The sequence below is a fragment of the Podarcis filfolensis genome (genome assembly GCF_964270895.1).
Source record: "Podarcis filfolensis genome assembly, chromosome: 8".
Lineage (NCBI taxonomy): Eukaryota > Metazoa > Chordata > Lepidosauria > Squamata > Lacertidae > Podarcis > Podarcis filfolensis.
Window position 1 is genome coordinate 62,397,241 of NC_139611.1, and position 14,814 is coordinate 62,412,054.

Below are 14,814 nucleotides of genomic sequence, written 5' to 3' on the forward strand. Positions count from 1 at the left end.
CAAGACTCTTATATATGGTGAGAGCGTGGGGAGGGGTATTACTCAGAAGGGTGGTGGGAATGGTTGATTGGCTGATAGGTGTGGTAAACCTGTTGACGACTCTTAACGACTGCAATTGGTCTTACAGGAAAAAGCAAGGGGAGAGATGGCTACAAATAGCTTTATCATATATAATGAGATAAGAATCCAATGTCTCTATTCAGACCAGGTCTCTCCATGGTTTTAAGTTTGGTAATAAATTGCAATTCAGCAACTTCTCTTTCCAGTCTATTTCTGAAATTCTTTTGTAATAAGATAGCTACTTTGAGATCTTGTATAGAATGTCCTGGGAGACTGAAGTGTTCTCTTACTGGTTTCTCTGTCTTGTGATTCCTGATATCAGAAGGGATCTATAATGGAACAGATGGGGCCTGAACCAAAGTAAACACAGGAAACAATCTGGTAAACATCGTGGATGATTAAATTATATGTTGCTTCTGTTACAATGGGTCGTTGCTATAACAGCAGATTAAGGTAATTTTGCATCACATGGAAAGTCTTCCATTTCCATTTTTACTGCAAGGAACTTCTTCAGCCTCCTGAACGAAAATTTTGTTTTATCATTATGATGATGGTTTATTAATTTATATACTGCTTACTTGCCAAGGTGGCTTCTAAGTGGAAGAATTTAGAACAAAAACTAAGTTATCAATAAAACAAGGTCAAAATAAAAATTTCTATGAAACATAGAACATATGAAACCAGTAAAACTTTTAAAAACAAATATGCATAATTCAATTATGTTGCCTAGGTAGGGTTGCTGAAATAAACAGGTTTTCCCACAGGAGTCTAAAACGATACAGCATGGCCACCTGCCTAATCTCAATAAGCAGGAAGTCCTAAAGTACAGCTTTTACCAGGCTAAAAGATTATCTTCTCGCAAATGAGAAACAAACATAATGTGCAAACCCCAAACATTTTGCAATGAGGAAGTTGCAAGGAAGGTTCCTGAGAGAGTCCTAAAGCATTTTAGAGAGAAAAGAAAATCACTTCCCCCTTGCGCACGTCCACTTACTCCTGACGAGCACCGTGGCAAATGAGTAGGCTTCGCCATAAGCGTTTTTCACTTCTACACTGTATTCGGCAGAATCGTCCAAGGAGCACCTGAAAGAAAGAGAGGAAGCTAAAAGCACCTGGCCCTGAGGGGGTCCCAGGAGGCCTCAACAGCAACGAGAGCCAGACCAGAGTCCATGGGCAGGAATGGGATGCCTTTTTCAGCCAGAGGGCCACAATCTCTTGCGGGGAACCTTCTGGGGGCCACATTCAAGTGGTGGTTGGGGCCAGAGGCAAAGGTGGGTGGAGCAATTGACAGGATTCTTAACTTTGCAGACTAGGCTGTATTCTAGCTGCACAAAAGTGAAAGGTGTACCTATACACACACACCTTCAACCTTCAACCAGGAAAAAATAGCCATCATTGTACTTCAGGGACCCATTCCAGCTAGGCAAAGGCACTTGTGTAGGGTGAAGAGGAGGGCGAGGGATGGGGCGGGGCTTGGGATGGGGCGTGGCCTAGGGAGAATACCAAGGGATAGACAAAGAGGTTGGGAGGGTCGCAGTCTCTTGAAAGTGTTGGGGTGCCCCACGGCTTTCAGTTCGGAAGCCCCGATTCCTAATACACAAGTGAGTGCTTATTTTTAATACCTGTGGTTGGACTATTAAGACATTCTGCAGACAGCTCAGAGGAGAAATGGCACCTGATGTTTCAATAAAGGTAAATCACAATCTGGCTTTTCCTTGCTTTCATGCAAGTCTGTTACCTGCTGATGTCCAAAGTCAGCATTCCAAACTCATTCTTCATCTTATATTTCCCCGCTGGAGCCAGACGAGGGTCAATCCGAACTCCATTTTTATACCTAGTCAGGTGCAAATAAACAAACACAGAGACATGAAAATAAGCAGCAAGGCCAGATTTCAGGTAGGGATGGATGAATCTATAAATATTGGTTATCTAAGTTTCTCGTTTTGCCAATTTTAAATTCCGTGCTCCATGTTTCCCCGACATTTTGTGGTTTTTTAAGAAATGGAAAGAAGTCCTCATGATAATTTGTCAGCATTTTAGTGCCAATTTCCCCTAAGAAGCATATTTCTGTTTGCAGTTTTTAAAAATAAACTATTTTTTTTGCAAGCCATCTCTCCTAATATAATGCATTTTGTGTCATTTTCACTAATAAATGCATTTGTGTGCACATTTTAACCAAGCAGATACATCTTCATACACTTTACTTGGGTGGAGAACTTCATTTCAAGTTTCAGAGAAGTGTGAATGTCAAAAGAATGATGGTGTTTCCCTTTGCATATTGCTTCAAAAAGGGTGGTTTTAGCAGGGTCACCTTTAAAGGCAGACTGAATCAAATTTCCCACCCGCCACCCTAATTGCAGAGGGTTCTTGAAATCAAATTCTTCCATCACTGCCCACTCACCAAGTCACCTCTGGCAGAGGAGAGGCCAGAACTGTACATTCCAGTTTGACGCTCATTCTTTCCCAGACGGCGTGAGCCCGGAGAGGGATCCAGAACATGGGCGGCCGGCAAGAAAGCAGCTCCATGACCTCCTTTTCCAACTGTGCCTTTGCTTCAGCCTAGGACAAGGACCACAAACTGCTTTAAAACTTTTATCTTAGTGTTCTATAAATACACTTGCAGGAATTGGGCAGGCAACTCTTAACACCCTTCTGTTTTCTGCTACAGAATAATCAGGCAGGCCCTTTCTGGAAGCTGCCTTAAAAGGAGTCAGACTATTAGACCACCTAGCTCAGTATTGTGTACACTGGCTGGCAGCAGCTCTCAAAGGTTTCAGACAGAGCGTCAAGCCTGTGAAGGTATCTCATGGAACAGCTCTCCCAGGAAGCTTAAGTTTGTCAGCCTTTCATGGGAGGGATTCAGGAGCATACTGTTAATTTTAAGTTTGTGCAGGTAAGATGCCGCCTCGGTGCACTAAATCCAAATATATACCTTTGTAGCTAGGAAAGGTTTATCCACTGAAAAGTGTGGGATATAAACAAATGATTTACAGGAAGTTGTCTGACATGCAGTTTACCTGTCACAGTATTTCTATTTATATCATAGAAATTTGTATCTATACATATAAATCTGTATATGCAGATATGTGTCCTCCTGGGTTGGATCCACTAACTTCTACTCAGAGTTGACCTATTGAAATTAATGGTCATTGCTAACTTGGGTCCATTAATTTCAGTGGATCTATTCCAAGTAAATGTTAGTGGAGAGCAGCCCCCTCCTTTCTGGAGATATATAAGTGGCCACTGTATGGAAGTCGCATGTCCACAATTTTGGAAATCTAACACGTTCCTTTATCTTATAATGTACTGTTTCACAGAGCTACAATGGTTAGAATGGTTTAACAGTAAACCCACCTTCTCTGGGGGCTCTGTGTGGGGTAATGGTGGTCCCCTAACAACTCTCCGCACCCTTAAACTACAGTTCCCAATATTCTTTGGGGGAAGCCATGACTGTTTAGATTGAGATGAAACTGCTTTAAATGTATAGTGCATATGGGGCTGAAGGGGCTTCAGGACTCAGAACTAACCAGGAGGTGTCAATGAACACTGAGATTCCTTACTGGCTTGGTTATTTTACCTGCTGGTTGTTAACCCACTTGCTATAACAACAGAGTATCTACATACAACAGTCAGGCTCTCTTTTCGCAAACCACGCAGCGCTGACCCTTTCTTATCCCATCTAACATGCATAACTTTAATCTGTTGCTCTGGCAGAAATCACTGCCGGAAAGCAATGGAAAAGTATCCACACATGCGCAGAGCCAGACAGTCCTCCTCCGCAAAGCTGCAGCCTTGAGGCTGATCTTCATAATACAATCTGCAAGCTTCCAGACTGGCCCCAAGCTGGTGGATAGATGTGAGCTGAAATGCTACGCAGCAGTTTCACTGAAAGTTTGTATCCGTCCAATGAACTTTGCCTCTGTGGATGCTGCTGGCTCTTGACTCTCAAACAACCCACTTTAAGCTGCTCCTCCCCTTACCTTCCTCCGCAGGGCCTTTTTGTCAGCTCTCACACGCAAGGCCCGGCAGTTCCAAATGACCGTTTTCTCCAGTTTCTCCATTTCGTTCCCAAAACGAACTCTCTTCTGTCCTCTTTTCTCTAGCTCCAAAACAGTAGTCTTCTGCCTCATTTTTGTTTCCCTGGGGACAGAAAGTATAAAATATATAGCACCCAGCTTTCCATGTCCTCTCGCAGGGTTCAGGTTTTGGGATGTAATCCACTGAGAGCAGTCAAGTACAACATTCCTTGTTTTCCTAGAGTGGACATGCAAAGGAATGTTTGGTCCAGCCAGGCGAAACTTCCTGTTCCTCCTGGCCTGGAGCATCCTTCCTTGCATGTGACTAGTGGGTGGGTGTGACCTTTCCAGACCTGGTAAAAGGACAAGGCATGCTGCCACTCTCTCCTCTTCCATCTTCCTTTCGTCCTGTGAACTTCCTGGAATGAACTGCTGGCTGCCAGCCAAGCAGTCCCTCAGGTCATCTCCCTTATGGGGTACACCTCTTTTATACGTTTGTAACTTTAAGCCTAAAGCCTGCCTTCAGGGATCACACTGTGCTCTGCCTGATCGTGAGTAAACTTTCTTTTTACTGCTTATGAATAAGACTGTGGCGTCTTTATTGTTTTAGGAGAGATTCAAGGGGTCTTACCAGGAAAATATTAGAACACATTTCAATCTGGAGAAGCCAGATTGAATCACGTATTGTCTTAAGAAACTCACACGAGTTTTCAACTAGTTTTCTGCTGTGTAGAGGGGAATGCACTCTGCTGAATAAAGGAACTTGCTGTCAGGAGCTCGTCCTACACTCGAGTAGGACCCTGGCAGAGACACATGCCCGACTGGCATGTTCTCTCCCTCCTGGTTGATCGTCCGGGAGCTTCAAAAGCTTTATTCTGCCCGAACATCACAGCGACCAATGCCAACAGACATTGGCACACTTAGGGATCCGCAGAGTCTTCACAGCTTGCGTAACAGACCTCAGCAACTCAGCATTTTGGCTAATCTACTTTATTTACATATAAACACACACAGAGCACTGTAACATGGCTCCCTCTCTCAGCAAAGAGAAAGAACAAAGGACAGTAGTCCCACTTCACGGAACACAGTAACACAAACATCCTGTCTCCGTCACTTCCCACTCTGTGGAGTCAAAACATACACCATCATGTGATAGACAACAATCCCATGACTGTAATCATGGAGCAGGAATTCTAACACTTGCTAGTGCAAGTTAGGAAGGATATTAATAAACAATATATCCTCTTGGGGGCCCCTGAACATTCCCACACAGGTTTTACCCGAACTAGCAATCTTTATCCTTTTTCATTCTCTCTGCCTCTACAGTCAGAGGCAGTAATGCTTCTGAATACCAGTTACTGGAAACCACAGGAGTGGAGATGGCTCTTGTGCTCATGTTCTGCTTGCCAGTTTCCCACAAGCATTTGGTTAGCCGCTGTGAGAACAGGAGGCTGGACTAAATGGGCCATTGGAATGATCCAGTAGGCTCTTCTTATGTTCTTAACCTATGAGCAGGGCTCTAGATGGCAGGCAGCCAATATGGTACCCTCCAGATACATTTGGACTCTCAACGCACATTAGTCAGCATGGCCAATAACCAGGGATTTTTGGAGCTGAACCACATCTGGAGGGCATCGCATGACTATCTCCTTATGCTTGCAGGTATGGCTCCAGAAAATTAATGCGTCCAAAGGTTTGCTGGTGATATCAGTTCACATTCACACAGCAGGCAGGTTTTATGCAAATGTACACAGTTCCATCACTAAGATAACTGACCCTAACTGAACTCATTATGCTTTAGAATTTTGGAAAAGTTTGCTCTAAAGCTACTGGACCTACCATGATTTTTCCGATGTCAATGCAAGTGCAGATGCTATGGACAAATCCAGATGTGTGAAGCCCTCTTCTTCTTCACTGTTGCCCCCAAGGTTGAGAAAGCAGATAGAAATGAAAGATTTCATTAATACCAAAGAAGTACTACAAGGTGCAGCAAGGGAGATATGTAACGGGACAAGTTCAAAAACAAAAATGTTTCACATGGACTAGAGGTGCCAAAAACCCCCAGCCTGTTTCTAAATACAACAGCACTATACTCAGTTAGGGATGGGTGAATCTGTCAATTTCAGTTTCCCATTTGTCCAATCTTAAATTCAGATTCCTGGCATTACAAATGGCAACTCCGCTCATATGATATGCTGAATATCCAAACTGTAGTGGCATTCTCACGGGAATGCTAGCAATCCCTAATGAGTTTTGTGAATCTTCCAAAGCTTCGCTCTTGGTTTTCGTAAACTCACAAAATTTATCACAAAAGGTTTACATTATTTGAAATTCTGGTATTCATTGTAAGCGCGCGAGCACACACACACACACACACTATATATATATATATATATATATATATATATATATATATATATAACACTGGGTTTTGTCATTTCATTCATTCCTTGGCTAACCTGGTCCTGAACTTTGCCTTCCTTGTTCTAGAGCTCATTTGTAGATTTCTGTGCCTCTCCTCCTTTTGCTCTTCTTCCCTGCGGTGGGAAAAGCTTCGGATTTCCATGATGGACCCTTATGGGGTGGGAGGGAATTCCTGTCAGAAACAATAACCTCAAATGTTCATGAAAATAACAGACAAAAATGCAAAATTGCATAGAGACATTTGTATGTATGGAAAAATTCAGACTAAAATGCTGGTGTAATTTTATGAGAAAAGAAGATGGAAAATGATGTGGAAAATGTAAAGAACTTGCTTGGAAAAAAATGAGAAACCGAGAGAACTGACAATTGATGAATTTACCCATCCCTGTTGAAGAAGACACACACTAATTCACCCATTCATTCATTCATTCATTCAGTTAGTTAATTAGTTATTTGCTTTCTCTTGCCCAGGATAACCCAAAGCAACTTGCAACCAAACAGACAATAAGCCCCACCTAGATATGTTAAAACCAAGATAAATTATTCAGGTGAATTATCTCAGAAATTGCTCAAAATACTTGTTAGATAACACAGTCTCCAAATCTGTAAAATGAAACTCCCATTTAACTCACTGGATTTAAATAGGTTTTTTTTTGTCTTTGGCATGTTGGTTTTATTGTGTGTCTCAAGTTCTGTTTGGAAGATGCATTTTCTGTTTTAATTAGAACATCTGAGGCTAATACTTTTAATAAACTGTTTACGCTTGAATGCAAGTAACGGGTTTTAAAATAGCCCATGTGTTAAACTGTTGCAGTGAACACAAAACACTCAGACTTAACTGTGCATGTGTTCCCATCACTCTTGCATCAACAGAGCTCAGGCAAGTGGAAGCATAAGAACTTCAGCAAGTGGAAAGACAATTGTCTTAAATTCGGGATGAAAATAACACTTAGCAGCTGCGAAATGGATATAAATAAATTAGTATTCTTTAGTATTACATTATAGACTTTATTAAGACATTATTTAGACTTTAGATTATTAAAAATGAGGTCATTGCTTCTTTAGTCCAGAATCCCAGGTGTGTAACCTGATATCTGTAACACCTAGCACTGAGGTCACCAACCCAATGCTCTTGAAGGATTACACTGGAGCTGCTGGGCAAGTTCCCCAGACTCTGAGCTTTCATTTTAAAAAAGACATCAGTCTCTTGCCCTCCTAGAAAGAAAGTTACGGGATAAAATTTGCAGGTACCTTCAAAATGACTTCTGCGAAAAGAGAGTGCAATGTGGACACAATGTGGACACATGGTATACTTTTCCTGCTACTGAGGGAAAACACACACACACACACACACACACACACACACACACACACACACACCTGTTGTTATTAGATAGCAATAGCAAAAGTGTATGCATTAACTGTTAAACCACTCTGAGAATTATAGCTTTGTGAGGAGACCAGGGGCCTCCTCATAAGTCTCGTTATGATTAATCCCAGAGTCACCTGTGAGAATAGGATACTAGACTAGATAGGCCATTGGACTGATCCACTTAGGTGTTCTTTGCGTTTTTATGTTAATAAACTATAGTAACCAGAATTCTTTGGGGGAAATCAGATAGGTTTAAAGTGATATGATGTGGCTTTAAATATATAGTACAAGGAGTCCCTGATTTTTAGGGGCCACGTGGCAATCTAAGGAACTACTGCGGGCTCCACAAAATTCATTTGAACTAAAGAAAGACTGCTGCTGCCCACGAAACAGGCAATCACCTATATACCGACCAAAACAAAACAGACCAAAGAAGCAGGCAACAGACACCCCCGCCCCTGCCCCATATCAGGCACTTCCCTAAACAGCCATCAGTAAAGAGTCAACACCCCTTTCAATTTTAAAAGCTGGAAGGGGAGAGGCTGTTGCCAGGCACCAAGTGGGAGGGCATTCGATGGTGCCATTTCTGGGACTCCAGCAATATACTCATGAGCAAGTCCTCTTGACGTACTCATAAATAAATGCCTTCGTCTTGAAGGATTTGCTGTACTCTGGTGTACATTGCTAGATGATTTAACAAGAAGTTCAGGAGATGAGAACATGCAGTATGCTCCACTGATTTGTAATGAGGGTCACCCCGTAAATAAATAAATACGGGAGAGGTTAATTCTGTGTGGAGAGGGATGCCAAGGGTCTGACCATTTTTGTTTCCCCCCCTCCCCCCAGTCTTAAGTTCAGTCCTTCACGTTTCATCAACAGTATGCATTCTTTATTTTAGAAGTCGCCATGAAAAGCCACCAGCATTTTAGTGCAAATTTCTCCTAATACATTTTTGCAAAGAATTTCCCCACTAACGGAATCTTTTATGCATCCTATTTTCACCAATATATGCATTTCTATCAGGGCCTGCCCTGGCATTAGGATGGGTGAGGCCACCATCTCAAGCCATGGAAGCCCCCAGGGTGGCAGGGGCAGGGCAGGGTGGCACAAGCAGTGCAATGGGATGTGCTGCTCCTGATTTCTATGCACACCTTACCCAAGTACGTACATTTTTGTACACATTACTTGGCTGGAGCACTGCACTGGAAAATTTGGAGAAGGGATGGCTGTGTTTCATTTTCCCTATTATTTCAGAAAGGGCATATTCATTAAGTTTTCTTTTAAATGCCTCCTTTGTCCGTATTGGCACACAATGCTAAGCACACAATGGCTTAGCGCATACTACGCAACTGTCCCGTTTTAAGCAGGACATCCTGGATTAACAGAAGCCTTTCTGACTCTTGATCCCAATCCTGGATGTGTAGTTTTTGGTTCTGCGCTGTGGTGTGAGTCAGTTGGCTCACACCAGAGCACAGCACCAAAAAAACAGAGCTGAAAGATGCTCTCTTACCTTTGCCTCCATTAGATTTTTTTTCAAGCCCCCTACATCTTCTTTAGCACCACCGCTCTCCTTTTGCGTCGCCACTGGCAGAAGCTGGTGCTCAGTCAGAGTGAACTCTTCTTTTCATTGGCTAGCCGTACAGCAGGTGGGTGTTGCTGACCTTAGCCGTGGCCACTTGAAACATTGCTGTTGCCGTTGAGTTAGAGGCATTAAAGATGGAACGGTGGGGCAGGTGGGGTGCAGCAACCCTGAAGGTGGTTACCTGCTGTGGACCATTGTTCATATATTGTACCGTCATACTGAGAAATAAATGAGAACACTGGGTCCTGGCTGAGGTTTTGGAGCAATGAGAGATGGGCGGGTGATGGGGGGTGGGGAGAAGCAGCGTGAAGATCAGGCAGGTGGAGGCCAGAAAGAGTGCAAAAATCAGGCGGGAGAAGAAGCATGGAGTTTGGGCAGATGGGGAGGAGCAGGAAGATGGGTGGGAAGGAAGGTGTCCCACTGTGCTCTCCCAAAATGTTGGAGGGTGTGAGTGCAAGTGAACAGATGTGCAGACCCTGAAGTGGAGTAGCTGCTTCGATTCTCCTCCAGTCATTCCCTTTCGATAAATACTTTGGTTATACACTCAAGTTGGGGGTTTGCTCTCCTTGGAGGCAAGTGAGCAGAGACAAGGTGGTGAAGTTAGGAAATTTAATGGGTTTTGAGATGGGAATGCCCATGGAAACATTCTTTGTCCATGACACTTGTTGGAGCCTCTGGGAAGCCGCAGAAGTGGTTCAGCTATTTTGGGCAGCTATGGTTTAGTATCTTGCGAGTGAATAGTCTTGGGGTGCAATTCAACTACGTGCTAATATGGTCTTTCCATCAGCGCAAGCATTTCTCCTCCCCACATACTGTTTTGGTGGTTCTCACCATCCAGGGCAGATTTGGGGTGGGGGAAGCCGAGTGGGAGGACAGCCCCATTCTTCTAGCAGGAGTCCTTGTCCTAGCTTTTGTTAGTGCACCACATTGGCTGAATCTGGTGCGTAATCTTATGCATTCATCCACATTGTTCCTGCCCTCTCTTGCCAATCAAGACTAGGAACTTCTAGTTCCTGGTTGCAGGAAACCATAGTGTGCCCTTTAATCTGATCAGCAAATTAGAGTTGGCACATAATCTGCAAACTAGGATTGTAAAACTAGGATTGGTGATGTTGCCCTATGTCCATAACACCCCGCTGCTTCACAGGGTGGTTTTAATATAGGATGTGTGAAGTATGCCAGAAATGATAAATAGCAATAATCAAAGAGATCTGAGCTAAATAAAAGAGCAGAGCATTCTTTTTAGTTCAAGAACAGGGCAGGGAGGAACCGCATTTCCCTTCCAGGCTAAATTAAAATTATATTAAATTTAAAACCGAGCAAAAGAATTCCTGTGAAACAAAATGTAAGAATAGCAGCAACAATGAAAATCAGCTAGTCTTTCATACGACAAGAATCACAAGCAATCTTTAAAGCAAGATACAAGTTTGGGGCAGGCGGCAGGAATCACGTACCTTCCCTGAAGTTGGGGGATCTTCTAAATCTTGACTTTGCTATCCCAGTGTAGAGAAAAATCAGAGAGCAGGTTGGCAAGGGAGCTACTCTTGAAGAAGAGAGATAAAGGACAAAGGGAAGGATGCCTTCTCCCTGCTTCATGGCATTAAGAATGACTGTCCCGGGAAGAATGTGTCCAAGGGTAAACTGCCCACCCTTGCAGCCTTAAATATAGCATTATCTCATGTCATTTCAATGACAATGGAGAGAACTATCTAGGATTTATGATCCCCAAACAGCTCTCTGCACGGGTAAAGCAAGATCATTTTTCTAGGTCAGAAGTATTCATGGCCATTGTCAAAGCAGAACAAGGAAGAAAAGCTGCAGGCTGATTTTCCAGGCCCAGAATCTACGGATTTCTTCTGTTTGGGCTCCCAGAAAGATTTATTTGCGCAAATTTAAGCCGATGAACAAATCTGTGGATTTGTGCTCTGTGTGTGAGAGAGGCGGGTCGAGAGGGGGGGGGGAGAGAGCGCAGGGCTCCTCCAGATTACCTGTTTATTGAACATTCATGCTGATTGCTTGCACAACGCTTTTGTGCAAAGCAGGGTTTTATTGACTTCTTTTTAAAATTAAATCATTTTTATTAAGTTTCCCATTTTAACAATCCAATCAAATCACATTTAATGCTCCAAATTATACAAATACATATCAAATAGTCCAAATATTCTGCCTAAATTATAATTTTTTTTTGTCGGGACTTCCCATGCTTCAAGTTTGGGGAGGCTCTGATCATCTCATATCTCTGCTGCCTTGAACAGTCTTTCCAATAGTTCCTTTAAATCTTCCTGTAGGGTTTTATTGACTATTGGACGCAATATGCCTCTGAGTACCAGGTGCTAGAAACTGCAGGAGGGGAGAACGTTTTTGTGCTGGAATCTTGCTTGCAGGATTCCCACAGGCACCTGGCTGACCACTGTGAGCAGGGCCCGGCTGGAACATTTTGCTGCCTCCTTCTCCTCCTTGTTTGCAGTTGAGAACTGTGGGCGCACCCACGATGGGGGCATGGTGGAGTGGAGTGCACTTGTGGCAGAAAGGGTGGCCATGGTGTTCGCGGGGCATGCCTGTGGCAGAGGAGGCAGTGGGGGGCACCAGCCACATTGGCAGGGTGCTCCCGTGGAAGCTGGGGCAAGGAAATGGCACTGGCAGCGAGTGGCACAGTCCTTAGGCCCAGATCTGCTGCCTGAAGTGACCGCTTCACATCGCCTCATGGGCTGGCTCGCCCTGACTCTGAGAACAGGGCATTTATCTTTAAATGTTTGAAACTGTTTTCATTGATGATTTCAATGTTTTACTACAATCAGGTGGCATATACATTTTGTTAAATAAATAAATAGATTGTGCTGGACCTCGTTGTATCTGGGGGGAGTCAGGAGTTTCCTGTTGTCCTTCTTTAAATATCCGAATGGCTGGACCTGCCCCGGAAGGTTCTGGACTCATTACAGTGGTACCTTGGGTTAAGTACTTAATTCGTTCTGGAGGTCCATACTTAACCTGAAACTGTTCTTAACCTGAAGCACCACTTTAGCTAATGGGGCCTCCTGCTGCTGCGCTCCGCCGGAGCACAATTTCTGTTCTCATCCTGAAGCAAAGTTCTTAACCTGAAGCACTATTTCTAGGTTAGTGGAGTCTGTAACCGGAAGCGTATGTAACCTGAGGTACCACTGTAGAAGTTTTTTAATAGGAGTCTGGATTGCCAACCATGAGAATGGACTGGTTGCCCTTTCGGGATCTTTTCCAACTCTATGATTTTATGATTCTAAGAGAAGGGCTGATGGGAGTTGTGGTCCATAACATCTGGAGGGCCAAAGACTCCTTATCACTACTCTAAGCCTTCCATGACATGGTGTCAGCTGTAGAGTTTCAAGGCCTGCAAATTTATAAGAAAACAAAGAAAAAAGAACAGCCTTCGCCTTTCATAATTCTGGAGGGTGGCCTGGGTTGAAACAAACAAACAAACAAACAAACAAACAAACAAACAAACAAACAAACAAAGGTTTGCTGGAGTCCCTGATAATACGTAATTAGAAGGTGGGTCCACCAGTGAACTCTCCATTTTGTATCACTCCTTCAAATGGAAGGCCTCTCCCCCTTTGGTCCAGTGGTGTCCCCACTGATGGTTCTGTGTGTGAGGTTTCCTTTTTAAAAAGTGAGCAGGAACAGGCTCCGCCGTGGCATTTAATCACTGGCTGAGTGGCATCACCTGGCATGCTGCTGACATGGGATCCCCGGGCTATTGCTCAGAAAAGCATCCCACATCAAGAGCTTGGAACGCGGCCCCTGGCAGGGCAGCCTGCCCCCTTTAAAGCCCCGTCCTTGCATGGAAACCAACAGGTGGCCGGCTGGGCTGTCAGCAACATCTGCAGCTGCTTGCCCAGGGTCAGGGAAGGAGGAAATGGACTGATGATGATCCCACTAAACGTTTCCCCAAGCTTCAGACAGCGGCACATGCCCCTTCCTTTAGGGTCACAACCACTCAGCCTCTCTCTTGACGAGGAATGTGTGGATTTCAGTTTCTCCCACTTTCTCATTTTTCCAGTCAGTTCTCTACATTCCCACATGTTTGTGATTTTTTTTTAAAGAGTCCTCGTGGAAATTCATCAACGTTTTTGTGCAAATTTATTCAAATAAGCACATTTTTGTGTGTAGTTTTGACCAGGGCTTACATTTGTGCAAGCAATTTTCCCCAATGTAATGTGTTTTGGTATGTTACTTTCACTAATATATGCGTTTATATGCCCGTTGGGGTTGAGCCATACCCATACAGTGGTACCTCGGGTTACATACGCTTCAGGTTACATACGCTTCAGGTTACAGACTCTGCTAACCCAGAAATATTACCTCGGGTTAAGAACTTTGCTTCAGGATGAGAACAGAAATCATGCTCCTGTGGTGCAGCAGCAGCAGGAGGCCCCATTAGCTAAAGTGGTGCTTCAGGTTAAGAACAGTTTCAGGTTAAGAACGGACCTGTGGAACGAATTAAGTACTTAACCCAAGGTACTGCTGTATATCTAAAGTGCACTCAGCACACTTTTAAAGCACATGGCAACTTGAAGGAAAGAAGGAAGGAAGGAAGGAAGGAAGGAAGGAAGGAAGGAAGGAAAGGAACTGTAGTTTTTGTTAAGGGTTTTGTGAATTGTAGTTCTGTGAATGGTAATCAGTTGCAAAGATTATTTGTGGCGAAGCCATGTGCATTAAATGTGCTTGAAATATAAGTTGTGGTTGTGAACTGCTGCTATTTACTAGATGTAGCAAAGATTATTTATTTTCACACACTGCTTTAGGTCATAAGTTGCCAACAGAGGCTTTCTCTGCAGGGTCCTGTTCCCCACCCTCCCTAGCTGAAATTAGGCTTGGAAGAAGTGTTTTACTTTGGTTAAGGCTTGTTCCAAGTATAATTGCAGCTTGTGTTCCTCCAGTTTGCAAATGTACCCGTGGGCCCCAAACATTTGGCAACCCCTGCTTTAAGGCATGTTAGTGATGTGACGTTCTTTCACTTGGGAGTGGCCCCATATGAGGTGCAATATCTGACTCATACTTAATGGGGCATGTTTTATAACCTCTAGGACGGTTCCTATCTTTGTATCTCGTAGATGTTAAAGCATGCTCCAGCAAGCTGAGAAGGCCTTCCCGCCTACTGAAGAGACTTTTTGAACCACTTTCAGAATGTTCATTTTCATAGCTCTCCCTAACTCACAGGAAAACTGTACCTAAATATTGATTTATTCAATGTTTATTGTGAAATGTGGACCCCTCCTTTCAACCAAAGAGTGGCCAAAGCAGCTACCAAACAGTAAGAAAGGGGAAAAGCAAAACAGTAATGAAAAAGGAACAAAAACGGCAGGTGAAACATGCGGCTAAAATCA

At 43.6% G+C, this 14,814-nt stretch overlaps 1 protein-coding gene and 1 long non-coding RNA gene across 6 annotated transcripts in view; one reads left to right on the forward strand and one right to left on the reverse strand.

The window, feature by feature from the left end:
- The window catches only part of MYOM3 (myomesin 3), a 146,046-nt gene that overhangs the window by 34,585 nt on the left and 96,647 nt on the right, over positions 1–14,814 (reverse strand). For 2 of the 4 annotated variants that reach the window (XM_083625441.1, XM_083625439.1), the window contains exons 1-4: positions 4,041–4,484; positions 2,462–2,619; positions 1,799–1,894; positions 1,055–1,143 (exon numbers count right to left, since the gene is read on the reverse strand). In XM_083625441.1, the coding sequence (XP_083481567.1) occupies positions 1,055–1,143; positions 1,799–1,894; positions 2,462–2,619; positions 4,041–4,472 (775 nt within the window). In that variant the 5' untranslated portion in view covers positions 4,473–4,484. Of the gene's footprint in view, positions 1–1,054; positions 1,144–1,798; positions 1,895–2,461; positions 2,620–4,040; positions 4,485–5,915; positions 5,991–6,535; positions 6,673–10,908; positions 11,107–14,814 lie in introns of those variants that run through there. The other 2 variants (XM_083625442.1, XM_083625440.1) reach the window with 2 other exon arrangements.
- The window catches only part of LOC310767977, a 51,978-nt gene continuing 39,979 nt past the window's right edge, over positions 2,816–14,814 (forward strand). Inside the window, exon 1 of one of the 2 annotated variants that reach the window (XR_014551127.1) lies at positions 2,816–2,953. This is a non-coding gene — a long non-coding RNA (uncharacterized lncRNA). Of the gene's footprint in view, positions 2,954–4,494; positions 4,628–14,814 lie in introns of those variants that run through there. The other variant, XR_014551128.1, reaches the window with a different exon arrangement.